This window comes from Dermacentor andersoni, chromosome 4 (assembly GCF_023375885.2).
Source record: "Dermacentor andersoni chromosome 4, qqDerAnde1_hic_scaffold, whole genome shotgun sequence".
Lineage (NCBI taxonomy): Eukaryota > Metazoa > Arthropoda > Arachnida > Ixodida > Ixodidae > Dermacentor > Dermacentor andersoni.
Window position 1 is genome coordinate 61341050 of NC_092817.1, and position 20384 is coordinate 61361433.

The window sequence follows — 20384 nt, forward strand, 5'->3', positions numbered from 1 at the left end:
GAGGCAGTGAAAAAGGTGTACACTGAAATGGAGACAACATTTTCAAAGAACATTACAGTAGTGTATGATGGCACATGGTTGACACGCGGCCACAGCTCCCATACCGGCGTAGGCTGTATAATTGATTTCCATACAGGGCTTGTGTTGGACTGCATAGTTCTGTCCAACTTCTGCCTTGGGTGCAGCCGACAGCCAGCAGAAAGTGACCCCAACTATGCTGAATGGAAGCAGCAACACCAGTGCCAGAAAAACACTGATGTGAATTCTGGAAGAATGGAGGTTGAGGCTGCACTACAGCTCTTCAGGCGCTCCTTGAGCAGAAATGATCTACGTTACACAAACATAGTTTGTGACGGGGACAGCCGCATGTTTCGCACTCTATGTGATGAAGAAGTTTATGGTTTTGTGCAGCTATCTAAAGAGGACTGCATAAATCATGTTAAAAAACGAATGGGGGCTGCACTTCGCTCTTTGGTGGCCAAGGCAAAGAAAGGAGAGCCACTAGGTGGAAAGGGGGGCCTGACACAGCAGCTCATCAAAAAACTGACAAACTACTATGGCCTTGCTCTGCGGAACCACTCGGAAGTCGAGGAAATGCAAAGGGCAGTAATGGCAACGTACTACCACATCACATCAACAGATGATGAGCCCCATCATGAGCTGTGTCCCCCTGGCCCCCTTAGCTGGTGCAACCACCGGTCAGCTGAGGCAGAAGGGCAGCCAGCACCAGCTCGCAAGTACAAGCTTTCAGCTAAAGTTGCTGAAGCACTCCTGCCTGTGTACCAGCGCCTCTCAGACCCTCAGTTGCTGGCCCGGTGCAGAGGAGGCAAAACTCAAAACGCGGCTGAGAGTCTCCATTCAGTGATATGGTCACTAGTATCAAAAGACCAGCATGCCTCACTGTTTGCTGTGGAAACAGCAGTGCACGAGGCAATTTCAAAGTACAACTCGGGCAGTCTGAAAGCTTATTCAGACCTGTGCACAACATTGGGCCTGCGCCCTGGTGCCCTCTCTCTTCAGCGGGCTGTCGAGAAAGACTCCCAGCGAATGAAGAAGGCACACAAAGTCCATCTCCTGAAAGGACAGAGGGCTAAGAAGTCACCTGCTGCCAAGGACACCAAATTCTACAATGCAGGAGCATTCTAGACAGTGTGTGCCAGTATGGAACTTTGAGGCTTGTTTTCTCAAAAGTTTGTTTTGAGCTTATCACCTCGCTCGTGGAAAGCATAGCACGGCAATGGGAGCACGGATTTTAATCCTGTTTGTTTTGCTGCAATTGGTGAAGTGTGCCTTATGTCAAGACAGTCTCAGATTTACCATTTAGGCTCACCATTTTTTTATTACACAATAATTGGAGCATGATACATTCTAAACATAAAGAGAAGGTGCATACTATATCGTTTAGAAGAAGAGCAGAGAAATTTAAAAAGAAATTAAGAGAATCTTGACTTAGACTATACTTCTTAGTAACTATTAAAAACATTTACAGACCCATAACCCATTTTGCTGTCACGCTAGGCTTTCCACGAGCAAGCAACATGTGAGCAATATATAAATAATGATAAAATAAAAACTACTGAAGATATGATTGTGAAACTTTGCAGCTGTCTGTTTGATGCTATTTCGAACCTGTATGCCAAATTTCATCACTCTAAGATAAAAAATGAAAATGTTAGTTCCGATCCCCTCATCCCCCCTTAAGGGGGGAGGTGGGTCTTAAAAATTTTTTTATTTTTGGGTGAATCCTTAATAAACTCCACTGTCTGGGGTAATTTTTCATGCTGATTTCAGATCTGTAATTAGATTTCTGATAGCTGTAGCAGTTCAAAAAATATTGAGGTCTGAAGTCAAATTAATTTCAAACTCGTTACGGAGCTTTTTGATGATTCCGTCTTGCTAAACCAAAAACTAAATGCATGACACCATTGCTAAAGACCTACTGTAGGGGGTGATGCTATTTTTATTCATTTGGAAGCATTTTGCGGACAAGAAAGCAATCTTGCATTTATTATGAAAATTTTTTTCTAATTAGCAGCGATTACTATACCTGAATGTAATTTTCATGACGGCGCAAGAGTAATAAAAATAGCATCACCCCCCAGATCATTTCAATACGAATAAAATGATACCACCCTTGTCATTTTTGGCCAAGAACAACCTAGAAAAAACACCCGTAAGGCGGAGTACAGTGTGCAAAAACATCGAACTGAAATAAATGCATTTGAAGTTTCAAACAAATGTAGCTTTTGCTGAAGTGAATCTACAGCAATACAAATGGCACCATTTTGAAGCTGTGTTTTGTAAGAATGACCATACTAAATGTGTGACTGCACACTCTCAAAATAATAGCACACTGGCCACTGAACTAGCACAAGAAACTTTATTAGGCACCACGCTCTACAAAGAGCATGGTGCCTGGGTTTCAAACCGAAGTGTAGAACTCTGTGTGGGCATGAATATAGTTCCAGTGTTGTACATGCAGGCCGCCTGATTGATAGCAGTCTCCATTACAATCAGTGAGGCACTTTTTTTTCATTTGGTAGAATTAACCATGTTACTGAATGAAGGCTCCGAGTGTAAGTAGCCTTCCAAGTCATCTTCACCTGACAGTGGCTGTGGAACTTAGGATCAGAGAGTCAGTGATAGATATGCAGCTGCTAGGTGCTTTCCAGAATTTTACTTTTGTATGATGCCTCGATCACTTCTTCTACAGCCAGGTGTGTACCAGCCCAAGGGGCCTAGTGAACAGAGCTCATGATGAGGTTCTCTTTATGAAGGGGTGGTATGATAGATATTGTTACGAGCTATCGTGACAATATGATAATAGAGTGAACGCGCAATGTGCTTGGTTGCGAGTCCGAAGTGCCGATGTGCGAAATGCATAGCTGCAGATACAAGGAGCCGACGCGCGATGTGCTTAGTTGCGCAGTTCAAGGTGCCGACGCGCGAAATGCCTAGTCGCGGGCTCGAGGACTCGACCCTCAATGCGCTTATTCGCGCAGTCCGAATGGCCAACGCGCGAAATGCCTAGTCGCGGGCTCGAGGAGTCGACACTCGACGCACTCATTCGCGCAGTCCTACGTGCCGACGCGCGAAATTTCTAGCCGCGGGCTCGAGGAGTCGACACTCGATGCGCTGGTTCGCGCAGTCGGAGGCGCCGATGCACAAAATGATTAGGTGACGGTCCGAGAAGTCCGCGCGCGATGTGCATGATCGCCGAGTCGGAGGCTCCCTATGCGCGAAATGTTTAGCCGCGTTTCCGAGGATTGCGCGCGCGATCACGAATTTGTCACGAATTCGGAACACAGAGTGCTGAAAGGCTTAGCCGCATGTCCGAGGATTCCGCGCGTGAATCTTGGTCGCGAAGTCCGCTTCGCCGACGCTCGGAATGCTTAGCCGCGAGTCTGAAACGTCCACAAGCGTAGGGATCGGTCACGCTACTGCGATGTCCGCGTAGCGCCCGTTTTGACACGTCGAGATTACGGCGAGTGGAGACACCAAACTCGCGAGGTGCAAAGAGCCGAGCAGACGACGCGAGCGCCGGACCAATGGCGAACCGCGCTGGAGTCACGTGGCGGGCGCGGCCAATCGCAGACTCCGGCACGACCTTCAATCATTTGCTTTTTGTGCGCTTGTTTCTGTATGGAGGAGATCGCTGAAGCGGCAAATTTGAAGACGGAGAAATGCGCTTTCCAACGAGACCAAGATGGCGGCGCTCGGTCGCGCCGTTCCGGAGATATTGTGGCGTGAAAAACGCTGTTCTTTCTTGGTTTCCGCGAGATTTTTCGCCACCTTCGCTAATGAAACGAATTTTTTAGAGTACTTCTAGGTGGTTTACAGGGATGATATTTGGGTATCACACAGAAAAAGGGTTATAGAAACTGAAAATGTGATTTTCAAAAAATCTGTTTTCTGGCCATTTTTCGCGATCTAAAACCCGTGTCCCCCCTTAAGGGGGGACGCGGGTCTTGAAATCGCGAAAAATGGTCAAAAATGGCAATTTTCGAAAATTGCATTTTTTGAAGTCTTTAATGTCCCAACTATGCCTTTACAAAATGTTATGGCTCAATTCCTAATCGAAGTATAAAAAACTGCAATTTAGAAACGTCGGTGAGCCGAAATTGAACGCCAAGCGCGAAGGTTTGCCTCATTTTCAAGCTGCCATAGCTCCGCGCGACGCGAACCGATCGGCGCCATCTTGGTCTCGTTTGAAAGCTGGTTTCCCGCTCTCCATTCTGGCGCCCCTCGGCACGCTGTAGACTCGTGCAGTGGAGCGATCGGCACCCGTTCTCAAGCGCGAAATCGTCTCAAGACAGCCGCTGATTGGGTGAAACGAGCGCCTCCTCGAGGCGCAGCCCTCTGATTGGCCGTGACGCATGCTTTGCCTGCCGCGGCCCCGCGGCTGCGTTGTTAGACTCCTTCACGTCGTCTGCTTTCGCCGGCACGCGCGTCATTTTTCACGCTCCTCTTTGTTTCCTAGTATTTTTCGTTCTGCCTTTTTCTTTATCGTTCTTGTAGATATTTTGGCTATTGAGTCGCTTCTTTTAACCACCAATTTCTTGCTTTTGCGTGCCTGGTGTCCTTGTTCCGCGTGTCACGATGGTGCGAGACGCACGCTTGAAAGCAAGCACGCGAAAAGCAGTCAGCAAAAAGACTCGCATGGAATAAGAAGAGCGCTACATCGTCGAGAACTACAGCTTCGGTGATGCCGCAAGCTGCTATGCCCTTGGTGGATGCGGCTGGACTGAGCTCGCCAACAACAGCTTCGCCGGTGGACGCGGCTGCACAGTGCCGATCGGTGTCAACTTCGGTGTTACCGCAAGTCTCTGCAGTGCCGGTGGATGCGCCTGGACTAAACCCGTCGAAAATGCCAACTTTTGAGACGCTGCAAGTCTCTTCGGATTCAGTGTCGTCGGAAGCGGCCGAGCCGGCTGACCGAAGCCTAACGTAGACTTCGGCGTTTCCGCATGCTGCTTCGGTGCCGACGGACGCGGCTGAACCGAGCTCACATGCTCAACGCTTCGACACGGTGTTTTTCACGGAGGCGGAGTGCGCGGGGCGTGAAAAATACGCAGACATTAAAACTTCATTGGCGAAGAAGTCCGAGACTTCCCGCAAGTTCAAGCTAATGAACGTCTGCACAGCAAGTGAAGACGACTTTCTGAGCTTCTTTTTTTTTTTTTGTCAAGTGCCAATGCAATACAGAGGTTTTCACAATCTTTACATGAACAGATTTCTGTGAGTTTGGTGTTATTGTGTTCAGTAATGACTGGGCTGCATGCTGAAGCATTACATTTTTCCATGTGATAGGTAAACAAAAGTGGCAGAGTAAGCAAAACTTTGAATACAATTTTCTCAGCTTTGCTTTTTCGATCAAATGCCTTTGCCTTACAGAACTTTTCATAATGTTTGCATCAACTGATTTTATTGAATTAGGTATCATTTTTTTCAGTAAAACCTCGGCTACATCCTAAAGCTTTCCATTTTTCATTAAACCCTATAGACATTAAACCCTATTCCCGATCGCGGCAGTGCACTGCGTAATGTGCGCCTCCGTGGGAAAAAATGCTGCAAAAACAAAGAAATCCACGTCCCACCTACGTGGAATTGTTTATGGCGCTTGAGATGGCGGTCGCGGCATATGGAGTGTCACGCATGGGGCCATGATTGACCGATCGTCCGGGAATACGCATCCCTTGCTTCAAGAACGCTGGTTTTGCTGCCACCCGACAGGCATCGTGTGCGGATTCTACGCAAGATGTAGATTTACGCGAAAGGGCCGTTATCTCGATCGTTTGCCGTCGCGTACACGAGATACGATCACTTTTGCGATCGGCACCGGCCGTGTCGGTGCCAACGGGCAACAGCGTGCGCTGGAGAAATGCTGCTGCATGCGCTGTTGCTCTGCGTCCGGTGCCAAGTTACGCAAAATCTCGGCAAGTGATCGCATCTCCAAAAGCAGTTGACCATAAATTCTGCGCCACGGCACTACTGCCACTGCTGGTCGACGCATGCGGCACACTTTGTACTGTCAACAATGCTGTTCTATATCCTCGAGCAAAGCTTGCAAAGTAAGCTAACGGAATTTGGACAGTAAAGTTTTGTTCTGCGATGCATTACCTATCTGTGCTGTCTCTTTTCGCAACAACGAAATTTTCGCGACAGCGAATCTTTTCGCGTTTCCCGCCGATTTCGTTCTTGCGAGGTTCAACTGTAGTCTCACATTTTGACTACTGCCGGATCGCTGCGAAACATCATCAGATAAAAGGAGCTAGAGAAAGGCCAGTAAAGTAGTGCCAAACTGGAATGAGGCATGGCAGCAGCAGTGAGCGAATTCACCTTTGGGCTGCCCACCTTGATAATGAAAGATTAATATGGAATTTTTTTTTACTTTGACAACCTATAACTGGTTCAAAAAGGCCTAAAACGATTTATAGCTTATGACTCAGTATGAACATTCAGAATCAATTATGTGTGCTTTACGTTGCCATGCAAGTTGCTGTTCATTAGCAAATTGCACCCTAAAAGAACCTCTTGTTCTGAATACCATAAAATGTTTATCATGAGAAAAAAGTTATACTGAAGTTGTTTATATCGAGGTTTAACGAAATTGTCTATATAACAAAGTATTTTACTTTTCATGACCTCTTATTCATAGACCACCATGTATTTAGAACCTCAATATAACAAAGGATGTTTGTGTACAGGTTTCAATATAACGAAATTTCACTGCTGCTGCAAAGGAATGCCGAGACAATAAACTGAAACTTCTGTGGACACAGATGGTCAAATGATTGAATCGGAAGCGGCTGCTTGCAAACACTCCTCTCAACATGCCAGCTGCTTGACAGGAATGACTGCCGAAGTCGTGCCACATCCTGTTCCGTATAAAGTCCAAGTGCAATAAGATCCTATCGTGCACTACAGTCGCCGACCGTTTATTCGGACCTCACGGGGACTGCGGAAATGTCCGAATAAACAGGTGTCCGAAAAAGCAGATTAAGAAAAATAAATGAAATCCTTTATTTCCACGCACTTATTCGGGCTCGGCAGTAGGCTTGAAGAAATCGTGAGTGTGCCGTTGCACGCTGTTCCGTTTACGCGCAATCAGATAAGCCTGAATCTCGGAGAGCCGTACGGTCACTATAGGAGACTGAAAGCACAGTCACTGCTTGTGCACGCTCCGCATGCGACGGCAGCGTAGCACATGGTGTGTCATCTTCCGACTCGGAGTCATCGTCCGGCGGTGCAGCAGAAACCTGACTAATGATCTCTCCGTCGTCAGCACCTGTGAAACTGTCAAATGAGACGTTGTCCGGAATCGCAATGCAACCACTGCGCAGGTCTCTGCAGAACATTTTCCGCGTCGGTAGGGAGTACATCTTGGGCCTCCCGGCACCCGCTTGCCGGCATTCCCCAGCGCAGTCTGCGCGGGCACTGTCGGCGCCATTAGACAGTTGACGTGATGTTTCTGTACGGCGCGTTGGATCACCGAAACCTCGAGACAGCACACAAAGCAAACACCACCGTGCCGACACCAGTCGCACAAACGAAAAACGTGTCCTGCTCACAGCGTCGCGCGCGAAAGAAACAAATCAGCTGCTGGATTGTCTTGACATGGCTTACTAAGCTGAAACCGGAACTGCTGTACGGCCACTCTATCGAACCAGGCAGAAACGATGATGATGAGCGGGGATTTCCAGTAGCGCCACTTCGTGGGGCAGCAAGGAGGCTCCGTTCAAAACAAAAATGGCGTTCAGCAAGTCGAACTATGCGCCGGTCAGAGTCTGTGCATGATGCCCTCAATCGAGTTGGCTCAAGGAGTGTCCGAAAAATCGGACGAGAGGTTGCAAGGTGTCTGAACTTTCGGCAGTTGTTATACATTGTGGTCTATGGGGAGAACGGCGGTGCCGCGAAGCTGACCGAATAATCGGGCATGTCCGAATTTTTGGAGTCCGGAAAATCCGTCGGCGACTGTATGTGCTTTAGGTGCCAGTTAAAGTGCAAGGGCGAGGTGAGAAAGATGGTGGCTTCATGAGTGCCGCCTGCCCATACGAGTAGAAAGGGGGGAGGGGAGCGAGCTTGCAGTAAGCGCGATCAAGCGTACGCGACCGACGGGAGGTAAGTTTGCGCCTGTCTCAATTTCTGGTGCGCATCTTGGCTGTTTAGCTGCGAATGCAGCTGTGCATCCTGCTTTAGAGGCAATCCACTGCACGCTCGGAGTGGGTGTGCCGTGATGCTGTCTTCTGGTGTGTTTAGTATTGAAGATGGTGTAATCTTGCATTTCGGTTAGCTGTTAGAGCGAGAGGCAGACCAAGCATTTGCTCCCCATTGCCAGTGCTTTTCCTGATAGCGTCTTCACAGTGTGAGCAATGCTATTGGCTGTGGGGGCTGGGGGTGGAGTGCATGCAGAAGCGTAGCTGGCTTCGCTTAATTTGTATCACCGATGTGAAGCCATCGTCGGCGTGGCATGAAACGTATTTGTCAGACTCCCAAATTTATCAGAATGGTTTTCTCATTCAAGCTTGCTTTATTTTATTGCCTGATAATTCGGAAAAGTCTGTGGCCCCTTGCAAGAAAGATCGATTGGCGACTGTACTTATTTGCATAAAAGGTTGAATTTCAATACAACGAAATTTCGATATAATGAAGCAAATAGCAGATTTTACTGACTTTGTTATATTGAGGTTTAGCTTTAATTGCATTTTTGAAATCTGCCAGTAAAAATTCATTAAATGTGGAAGTTTCATTAAAAGTGTTCCCTTGGGATTTTATCACTGGTTTCGACCGTATAAGCCATGACCGGCCAGTGGTGCCACGGCAGTGATGCATCAGTTTTGTGTAAATGGGTTTCAGTGTACCTAATGTTTACGTTGCTAGCAGTATTGGTGCTTCGCATCGGGTCATTCAAATGAAATTACCTGTGTCCTGTTCTTCTGTGTTTCGCAACATCTTCCTTCCCTCTGCTGGACCCATCTCTAATTTGCTGGTCTTGAAATTGGCAGGTTGTGCATGCAGATTTCTCAAAAAGGAAGCTTCACAGTAGCTAAGGCTCTTGAAAATCCCTGCATTGGGACAAATTCTGCTCAAGACAAAACTCAAGCTGTCTGAAAAACTTGCACAGGTGTCCTTCGTGGTTTTTACGTTACTGTTGGGTGGATGACTTGCAGATTTCCTCTGAACTAGTTATCTTTTCTGCCTTGTGCTCACAGAGCACCGTACAGCAGCAGCAGCAGAATGCGGTGGCGCCCGAGCGTGCCCAGCTGGACAAGGAGAGGGAGCTGCTGGAGCGGTACCAGGGCCTGTTGCGGGCCTTCCTCGGTGAGCGGTCAGCCTTGCAGCTGACCGCACTGTACGCCCTGCAGACCCTGTGGCACTCGCTGGGCTTTCCTAAAGGCATGCTGCTGCGCTGGTTTGTGCTCCTGTATGACCTGGAGATCGTCGAGGAGGAGGCCTTCCTCAAGTGGAAGGAGGATGTCAACGACGACTACCCGGGCAAGGGCAAGGCCCTCTTCCAGGTGGGTTTCTTTGGCTAGTCGTTATAGTTATACAGTTCGATCACTTTGGGGGGATGTGGCAGTTGAAGTGGTCAAATTTGTCAAAATTTGATTTTCCAATTTATTTATTTATTTCATTTTTTCATAATCCTTAGACCATAATACTGTTGTGTAGCGACGGCCATTCTTCTTAGAGGGCCCCTCATCAGGTCTGGTCGTTTCGGGCTGACAAGTGCAGTGCATACAATGTACGCTAATGATCGTGTCTAAGTACCGTATTTACTCGAATCTAACACGGACCTTTTTTCCGATAAAACTGGTACAAAAATTGTATGTGCGTTAGAATTGAGTACGACTCTAAATCCGCGTTATGATATCGCCATCGGCATTCAAAAAATGGCCGCCTCGTACACCCTTCTAGCCTAGTTGCCATAGCTTCCTCCATGTGCATACCTCCATGCTGTACGTGTAACCAGGCGCTGGTGTAACCTAAGTCTACCGCCTGTCTTCCCGTTTCTGCATTTATTCAATCAGCATGGAAACGCTGACAGCTAAGACATGCCGAGTCTACCATGATGCCGCATTTAAAAGGAAAGTTATCATGTGCGCGGAGACGGACGGAAATCGGGCCACATTACGGGTGTTCAGTTTCCGGAACTTGCGTGCGGGACTGGCGCAAACAGAACAATGTTTTCGCCAGCAAAGCAACAAGAAAGGGTTTCAGTGGAGCGAAGCAGAGCCGCTTCGCCGAAATAGAAGAGCTGTTCGCGGAATATGTGCAAGAGCGGCGAGCGGCACAGCAGCCTGCTCGCAGACGTGCCGTTGCTCGCAGTCGCACCTTCGTGGTTGCGTAGGTGTTCTGTGGTCGCGTCGTCAGCAGCGCACGCGAGCACGCTTTCCCAGTCACCGAAATGCATCTGTCGTGCCTCGTCAACAAGCTCGGCGGCATCCGCTTCTACGAGTAGTTCTCTCCCTCTTTTCTATGCCTTTCGTGGTCTTCCATACATGTGGGCCGTTTGGAACTTCATTCCTTTGTGGCTTATCGCAGAAAACGTGCGTAAACTGCCACGATCGTCAGTCATGTCGATAGGGACACGCAGCTCGCTGCTGCGCTAATGCGCGCGAGAGAGGTTGGTCAGCAATTCAAATCCACAACAGCCCATAGGAGCGTGCCCTGTGCCCCATGTGACTGCTATGGCCAATCGCAATGCTGCGTTTGCTATTTTTTTCGCTTGCATTTGCCGGTTTATTTTCCGGTGGAGAAATAGCTCCGATCTCTCCTTTACGATGGTACGAAGATGGCGGCGCTGCATCAACGGATAGCCGGGCGTTCTGCGGTCCGACGGGGCCTTCCAAAGCCCATTATTTTTTTGCAATTTTTGAGGACAGCACTCTATGAAAGTGCTATTTTCTCAATTTCTACCGCATATTTTGTTATATTTCACTACGAGGTAAATACCGTTTTTACTCTCATAATGATCGCACCCCGAACTTGCCGCAGCGATATGTCGTGTGCAAAGTCTAGCTAATAATGATTGCGCTTACCATTTGTCGAATGCTACGCGAACGACTCTTATAGACAAGCCAAGTAGTCTGCACACAACAAACATTCTTAAGGGGGGACACCCCACTTAAATTTTTATTTTTTATTTGTGGCCACAATTTGATAAAACTTCCATCACTTATGTATTTTGACATGCTGATTTCAAACATTCAATTGGTTTTCCCATGCAACAAGTACTTTTCAAAATATATGCAATTCATGTTTTTTTGTATGGACTAATTTGGAGGCAAGTTCTCTCTACAATGCTGGCTGTTAATGAAGGAGACTGGCACATCAAAATGATGTTGAATGATCAGAGGTTGCAGTGCTACAAGAATGAATGTTCTAAACTGATTTATGCCGAAGTTACAGCATGTCAAACTTTTGTAAGCAGAAGGCATTAGTGAAACCCTGGAGAAATTATTACTTTTTCAAAATTTCTGTACTGATATTTGTTCACATTTTAGGCCTACTGCACTCCCAATTTGTCCACCTTTCTGATGAAAAAAGAATTATTGCAATAAGATGAGTAGAACCAGAGATATCGTCACTCCAAAACTACACTACCATCAAAAATGTCGTTTTGAGAAAACGAGAAAAACATTTCAGGACATGTTCATAGTGATTACGGCAAATGCTTGAATACTAAATTGATCAAGGATGATACAGGGGTCCAACCAGGCAAGAATGAAACTTTCGCTTCTCTAAGGGGGGACACTGTAATTCAAATAATGTTCATGATGTTTTCCATCAATATTCACGAACTTTCCATTCTTGTTAAGACCTTTGTGCTAATTTCAAATATGTAATTATATTTCCAATAGGCCATTTAGTTCTGAAGATAAATGAAATTCATTGTTCATAATTTGCAGAAATAGGGGAAAAAATGCGCTACGAAATTCGTATTGGCACATGCCTGGGTACTAGAAAACATAAGGAACATAATGGTAGGAATACTATTTTGATATATCAAATATTAGTAATTTTATAGCAATTCAATCTTTACTGTTCGAATTGTGGCTACCCTACTGTCTGATCTAAAGCAGAATTGAAAATTTTTAAAGCATAAATTCCAAAATCTGACCCTACATTGTGTACAAGTGAAAAGTCGGTGTTTTGAGAAAACGAGAAAAAAGGAATACATTCACTTTTAATCAAAAGTGCAGAAATAATTTTGCATTACTTTGCAGTGAAAGTGGCTAAAAGCCACCAGGAATGTAGTCGCTCTGACTACGGCCACCCAAATGCGGCAAAAACATCGTTTAGCGCCGTTCGCCGATTCCCGGTGACTTGCATCGCGCGCGCGGCAAGGTTGTTCACGAGGGTCGAGCTCTATGCCGACGCGATATCGCCGCGACACGCGCACGTGATAACGATCTTTATGGCGAGGCCAGATTACCGTTCGCTTTTGCCTACTGCGACGCTGCCGCCGCACACCTTGCACTTGACGACATCAGTCCGCTCACGGAGTCCTACTGAGGAAAGCGAAGCCTGCCTCGGCGTCGACTGGCGCGGCTGCAACGCCGTCGGCGCGAGTGAGCAAATCCAACACCCGCTTTGTTGCTGGCGTTGACGCAAGAACTCGAAGTTTTTTTTTGAGCATTCATCTCCCTCTGCAACAAATCCGCACGCTGCAACATTGCAGTGTCACGCCGAACGCGGCCGCTGTCCGTAACGATTTCATTTGTGAGCTGGCTAGGCCTACTTCGGCATCGTCCGCGGTTTCGGCATCATTTGCGGTTGGCGGCGAGCTACTCTCGATGCTTTCAGAAGGAATGGAGCGCTTTTGAAAGTTATAAGCTGATCGCTTCTTCTTTTTGCCGAACTTGTGCCTCATGGCGAACTTTCCCGGTGGATCGGACATCGTTGGGCATGGTGCCAACAAACCTACGAGACGCGCAGTCGCGTCGCCTGCGGAGTGGAGCAGACGATGGGAACCTCGCGCAGCCAACCACAGCGCGCGTTTTTGGTCACGTGCGCTAGTCAACGAATCGGATCGCGCGTTCGGGCTTTTTTTCTCCCCGGATTTCAACGTCACTGGCGTACCGACGGAGTCACTTTTGGCGGGAAATTAAAGAAGGAAGGCTCCTCTTTCCAACGAGACCAATATGGCTGCGATCGCGCGCGTAGAAAAAGAGCTACGCGCCGCGATAAAAAGGGTTGTTTTTGCGCGGAATTCAGCTCACAGTGATGTTATAAATTGATATTGCGGACGAAATACTCTTCCCCGAGATTCGAAACTTGGTGAATTAAAGGAATATTAGCTGTAGATGTCGAAAATTTCGTTTTCAAAAAATCGATTTTTTCGCAATTTTTTCGCCGCAAAGAGCCGTGTCCCCCCTTAAGTAGTGTGGCTACCCTGGAGACCGAACTTTCTTATATTTAAGATATCCAGATGAAACTTCAAGGGTACATTCACACCACCGAACGACGAGGAACTGCAAAGTTTCATGAATATGTGTTTATTTGTTCCGGAGTTATTAAGGTCTAACTAGGTGGTTCATGTATATGCCTGAGGAAGAGCCTGGAGAAATGCCAGGACATCATAGGAAGCTGAAATTCACTGTGATGATCCTTTGATAGATATCCCAGGGGGCTAAAGAGCCCTTTTCATTAATTTCCGCTCCAAAAAAAATTTTAAGAGAACATTGAATTTGATGTAGCCAGTAATGACCACATTCATCAAAAATTAATTGCTTATTCTAAATTAACTGCACCAGCTTTAAAAAAAGGAAGCCTGTTACCCCCTAGTAAAGTCATTCAGGAACAGAGTAAAAAGAACGGCATACAAATTTTAAGAGCGGTTCTTGAGATATCGCCTTCCTCAGCACCACTACTAGCGAAAAAAATCCATTCCGAGAAAACGGGCCTTAAAGTTCAACACATTTTTTTTTTATTAGAAAGAGCTTTTAAATAACTCTTGCGGCTCCAGGTGCACTCAATGTGTCTGATTTTCGACTGCCGACAGCACAGTTCCGCCGCTAAAAGGCGTCTACGCATTCGGCACTCACTGCGGGAGATGGGAAGTTCGATGCTCGTACAAGACTCATATCGTGCTCCTGCGCACCGAACATCTGCATTGTCTTGGGCTTTGCAGGCATCGCGTGCGGCAAAGAAGTAGCGAAAAAAAGAAAGCTGAGAAAATAATCTAAAGGATAGCGCAAGGCGATGAGCAGCTCGAAAGCTCATGTTGAGGCTGACGGAGCAAGGGGCAACAACGTCGCGGGCGCGGCGAGCGCGGCATCAAACGGAGCAGCCGCTGCCGTCCGCGCAGCAGCCAATGGCAGGCGCGCTTTAGCCCGCGGGATTTGAACGCGCTGCTCCGGCCAATCAGTGCTCCGCATCGCATCGCGGGAAAGCACCAATAGCGCCTCAACCGCGCCGACGATGCCATTTTTCAAGGCGGCAAAACAAAGAATTCACGATCAAAACGACACCAAGATGGCGTCGGCAGGCCGCATGGGCCGAGAATGGCGCGCGCGCGAAGTGCGACTGCATTTCGGCATTTGCGAGTGTTTTGTGAGCTGCGGTGGCCTCAAAAGTAGCTTTTTTTTGGTACTTTACGGTTGAATTAGGTGCTGATAATTACAGAATGGGTAGCTTATGAGACATACAACCCAAAAATATGGTTTTTCAAAAATCGACTTTTTCGCGATTTTTCAGTTTTCAAGGGCCGCGTCCCCCCTTAAGTAGATGCCTGATTTCATTACTTTCATCACTTGCCGCACTTCCATGACAAAAAGAGGTACAACCAAACTTGCCTTTATTGTGGGTAGGCTTTCAACAAAAACAAAGGCGCCTTTCGATTCTTTCATCTGCACTTGTGGGCACGGAACAAATCAATGATAGTAGCCACGTTTACACTGATACGTTAAAAGTGTACCCTATTCATACGCCAACGCTTGTAACACAGCAAAGATATTCGCCCACCCTTAGCGGAAACGTGCCATATTAGGATAGTAGTGAAGACAGATGCCGCAGTTTCAGCAGCACTCCGGCCATGCGTTTGTCACTGGCAGCTAAGCGCGCCCATCTGTTTCTGTCCCCTCAAAGTGGACATGGCTACATTATTGCTGCAAACTTGCCGATACTAACAATATTATTCATAACTGATACAGAAGAAACTGTTTCAATGCACGTTATGTACTTGGACAAGAAAAAAACGCGTTTGGCTTGCTCCGCCGACTGCCATTTTTGTTTTGGTGTCCCGCATCCCGCAACAAACGCAGTACGAAAAATTTTTTTTCGCATGAAATTTAACCCGCGTAGTGACCGCACCCCTGAATTAGCGTCAATTTTTGACAAAAAAGTGCGATCATTATGTGAGTAAATACAGTAAATGTCCGTGGATTGCGAAAAAAAAACTCAAATTTTGACAATTTGACCACTTCAATTGCCGCCTCCCCCCTTAAGCAGATGCCCCATTTCATTCCTTTCACCATGTTCCGCACTTCCATAAGAAAGTTATTACCAAACTTGCCTCGGCTTTATTATTTGTAGCCTTCATATTGGTTTTGTTCAGCAACATACAGGGCGCCTTTCGATTTTTCTCGTCTGCACTCGTGGGCACGCAAAAAATCGCGAGCAGCAACAATAATGGCCACGTTTACACTGACACGTTACAACTGTACCCTATTCATATGCCGATGCTTGTAACGCAGCTAAGATATTCGCCCACTCAAAGGAAACGTGCCGTAGTAGGATAGCAGTGAAGACAAGTGCCGCAGTTTCCGCAGCATGCCCGCCATGTGTTTCTATATCACTGGCAGGTAAGAGCGCCCATCTGTTTGTCCCTTCAAAGTGGACATGGCTACGTTATTGTCGCAAACTTGCTGATATTAACGATGTCTTTCATTACTGATACGGAAGAAACTGTTTCAATGTGCGTAATGTACTCACGAGAAGAAAAATAATCGCGCCATGTTCGTTTTGCTGTCCCGCACTGACAGCTGCAGCCGCCTGCTTGTCATCCCGCAGCAAATGCGGGATGAAAAAAGAAAATGTTTCCTTTCATGGGAAATTTAAAAGTAAAGAAAAAAAAGAGAGAGCATACTTCAGGGCACATTCGATAACGAAAGTTTATTAGTAGCTGACATGGTCACTGGACTACTCGTCTTCACTGGTGCTGCTATCATCGTTGCTGCGGTCCCACAGCGTGTCGTCGCCCAGCGAAATTTCACATTTGGCAAACTGCCCCACATCTTGTGGAACAGCAGCCCACGCCGAATGCACCCAACCACATGCCGTCAGCCACTTGTACTCACGGCAGAGCAGGTCCTTAAAAGGCAAAGATCCGGGCTTGTTTCATGACCATGTCACATTTCAATGGCAGGGACCGATCACGCATTTCAGCGACGTAAGACTCAAGCTTAGCCTACAGCTCCACAAAGCGTCCAGACTTCGGCACGTGGGAAATTCCGCACTTGCCGTCACAGGTGAAAATTTCGCTTCGCTGCAGTCGCCACTCTTGCACCACCCGTTCAGAAACCTAGAACTTGCGGCCCACTCCGCAGTGATTTGTTTCTTCGGCGTAAAGGATGGCAGCCCTCTTGAACGCTGCTGTGAATGAATGCGGAATGATTGGTGGGCCTGGAGCACTCTTGACTGAGGAAGCATACAAGTAGCGCGTAGCCAGCAGTCAAGTGGAACGCGTCAAACCAGTGCCTACACAACAGGGAAAGAGAAACCCATAGAACACCTATGAGAAACCCACGAGCGGTGTCTGCTCTTCCATGAACTACCGATACTCCCCGCAAGCGCCGCCGTTCTGAGGGTGCCGCCACGAATGGAACAGCGGTGCTTCCATCAACTATCGACACCCCCCCCCCCCGAGTGTTGTGTGCACTGTAAAACTCTCAAAAATGTTGAAAAACCCTTCCAACACCAACACGCGGGATAGCAAAAAAGCTATGGGTAGGGCCATAGAGCAAACATAACATTGTAACTACGTTGTCGCTCCCGTTGGTCTCACTTTTTTGGCAGTGCCATGTTTTGGTGTCGATTGTAAGTCGACCCCTCCCCCCCCTTCAGATTTTCAAGTTTAGAAGAAGTGGTTAACGTACAATCGTGTAAATACAGTATGTCTCCGCGAACTGCGGTGATGTTGCGCAATTTAAAGCTGTTTTCTCACCCTGTGCACTGACAAATGAATTTTTTTCAGGCAGTTTTAGTGCATTTCCGGCCAAACCATTTTGATTCAGCATAGACTAAACGTTGCAGATACCAAAACGCTTAGTTTCCAAAAACCCAATTTTTTTCCACAATTTTCGCAACCTGAGCCTCGCACCCCCCTAAAGCAGGAAGGTTACCCCTTTCAAATGAGACCAAGATTGCGGTGATACGCAGCATGAAGTGGCAGCTGGGCGACGCTAGGGCAGTTTTGGGGTCAATTTTGGCTTGAATTCAGCCAGGATATGTGCAAATTATTTCGGCTTACATTCTAATTCTAGAAACGAGAAACTTGGTGGATAGGTGGGAAAATCGATGTAGATTGCAAAACCAACACTTCCAAAATTTATTTTATTTTCGCGTTTTTTCTTCCCCCCCCCCCCCCTTTTAAAGGTGTACTGGCGTATTTTCATCTCATGTTTTCTCTAAATGAAGGTCTGAGACCTTGAAACCCTAGAAAAAACACTTGAAAGACTTGCAGCGCTGAAAATATTTTGTTACAACAGTTTTTCTACATCCACTTTCGGTTTCGTTTCTACTGTGTCAGGATGTCATTACGCAGAAGATGGTCACGTGGGAGCTAGACATTGAAACGTTGCGACACTTACTTCATTGTCTGCTATGCTGCTACATCAACCCTAATGAGTAGCCGCATAGGAAGCAACTGAGCAAGCCTCGGAAAGTGCCAGAATGTTTCAATGTCCTATTTGCCCACGTTGACCATCTCTGTATCGTGACGTTACTGTAGAATTTGCTGTAGAAAAGCTGTTATAATAAATTAAGGGTGCTCCAAGGCTTTCCAGCACTTCTGAAAGCTAGTTCTAATACCCCCATTGCACGGGCATCTGAAAACTCCTTTTAACTCTCTTCTATCTTGAGGGAGATGCACTCAGTGTCACATGGTCGCTCTTTTGCGAAGGGTGTCAGGCTCAGTCAGCTGGACTGTATGGGGTAGGTTGATCCCGCCCAACCCGATTGCAGCATGCATGTATACGCAGACGAGTCAGGCTCGCCAGCGCCGAGACTTGCGTGGGGACCGCTCTGACGTCGCAATTTATGTTCCGGCATCGGAAAGTGTATCGGGACACGGCAAAGACAAGCACTGTGCCGTGCAACCTCATCATAGCAATAAGACCCATGAAATAAAGCTGTTGCAGACGGTAGTGGGAACTGGAAGCCAAATCGAACGTGTTCGTCTTTGCTTGACTCTCTGCCGTTGTTTTCCAGACTCTTCAAAAGTGAGTCGCGTAAATGTGATCACATTGGGCCTGGTCAGCCAGACTTCCGTTCATGTAAATGTAGCTTTTGTCGTGCTAGTCGTGCAGGGGTTGGTGTGGTCACTGATGACCGACACCGACATCAGTACACAAAAAAGGAAAGCTCACAAGGTCGCCGTGCACGAAATATTGCATATTTAGTATAGCTTGCAGTAGTTTGAGTAGAACCTACTCGCCACACTGCAAAGCAAAACGCAGATAAGGACAGTGGCTAGTATCTGCTTAGCGAGTGCACTTTGATTTTTAACGAGGTGCATGTTTTCTGCATCAAATATATTGAATAAATATTTTTTTATGGAAGGAGAGCTAATTATAATAGCTAGGAGCATAATTAGAAGTTGCAGTCTTGTGCAAAAACTGCTGAATGCTGCGCCTCTGACGGCTTCTTTCAAAAGTTGTTATTGGCCGTGTGACACAACCACAACTTTCTTGAAGTCGAACTTGCTTAGGTAGTCTCATGTTCGCTTATCTTGGAGTTCATGGATGCCCATGTGACACAAGTATAAGCTGACTTCAGATAGGGTTGACGTATCGGGGATTTGGTTATCTTGTAACCACTCTAGAAAAAAAAAACTGTAGGCTGACCATGTGTTATGAACGTGAAATATGTATCAAATATAACACGTAGCAATAGTCTGCAACTAAGGATATAATATATGGTATAATTAGTCTTAAATAGAGTGGAATGCAAGTGCCTGTGTCATTGCCGTCTGTCGTGCCGCTGCCAAGTGCCATGATCGTTTATGGGCTTAATAGAAAAAGCAAATTGCTAATTTTCATGCATACACATCTTTATATAAAAAAATTTTATTCCTCCTATTTTGGCAATCAGAACGAGATTTAACCTGCACAGGTTACCTTTGCAAAGCTTAATTTACTTATGGTCACTCTGGGATAGCTTTTTTTGTCTGTCACTCACAAGATGTCCTTCGTACATTCTATTGCACTTGATATTCTGCTTTTCCTCCAACTACCATCGTGAATTGGATGATGCCCATGCCTCCACTAACCTACTGCACCAGTTCATCCTGTGGGCCAAGCGTCTACAGAATGTCAATAATGCGGAGCATTTGTTGCTGCTGGCTTAATATGTAAAACAGCTTTCTTTGACAGCTCTCGTAATAAGAGCAGTGCATTGTTGTCATCTACCTACATGAAAACTTCCGTTGCCATCGCAGAGAACGCTGCATTGGTTTTTCTTTTCCATTATGTGAAGGTAGTTTTGGGTAAATGTGAATGAGAAAGTGTAGTGAGAAATTGATCTAAAGTACTGCACGGAAATTGATTTTACTGCTGCTCCTTGTGCAGGTGAACCAGTGGCTAACCTGGCTGGAAGAGGCGGAGGAAGAGGAGGAGGAAGACGAGGAAGACTGCTCGGATGAAGGAGACAACTGATGTGCTACCGGCAGGACTCAATAAAAAGCGAGGCGGCAGTCGGAGAAAGACACTCCGCTCTCAAAAGACAACAGCGTAAAAAGAACCCTGCATCCTCTGTTCTCAGCTCCCCCACCTTCACTTTTTTTTCCATTGCGTGCCTTTCTGTTCCAGATCTGCCACTCTTTCCTGTCCACTCACTCTCTCAAGCCCTTGCGCCTTTCTTAACATCCTCGCAGGGCAGGAACAGTCACTTTTTTAAAAGAAAGGCAAGCAGTTGAGGCTGCAAGCTGAGCTCTTTTTAAACTGGAACGCATTGTTTTGATCTTAAAGCAAGCAAGGACTTCGCTGGTGGGGCACCCACCTGTGCATGTGGGACAGCCCTGCTACGATTGGGATGAATAAAGCTTTCCTTTTTCTATCTTGCAGAGCTCGTGTTCTCTTCCATGGGGGTGCTTTATTGGCAAGGCAGCTCCACAAGCTGTCTTGCATAGCTGGCACACCTGTGACTAGTTGCACTGCTTA

At 46.8% G+C, this 20384-nt stretch overlaps 1 protein-coding gene across 2 annotated transcripts in view; it reads left to right on the forward strand.

Moving 5' to 3' along the window:
- Window positions 1-20287, forward strand: part of NAT1 (N-acetyltransferase 1) — a 44879-nt gene extending 24592 nt beyond the window's left edge. For both annotated transcript variants that reach the window (XM_050183064.2, XM_050183065.3), the window contains exons 7-8: window positions 9213-9518; window positions 19794-20287. In XM_050183064.2, coding sequence (XP_050039021.1) covers window positions 9213-9518; window positions 19794-19880 — 393 coding nt within the window. In that variant the 3' untranslated portion in view covers window positions 19881-20287. The remainder of the gene's footprint in view (window positions 1-9212; window positions 9519-19793) is intronic.
- Window positions 20288-20384: the final 97 nt, after the last annotated feature.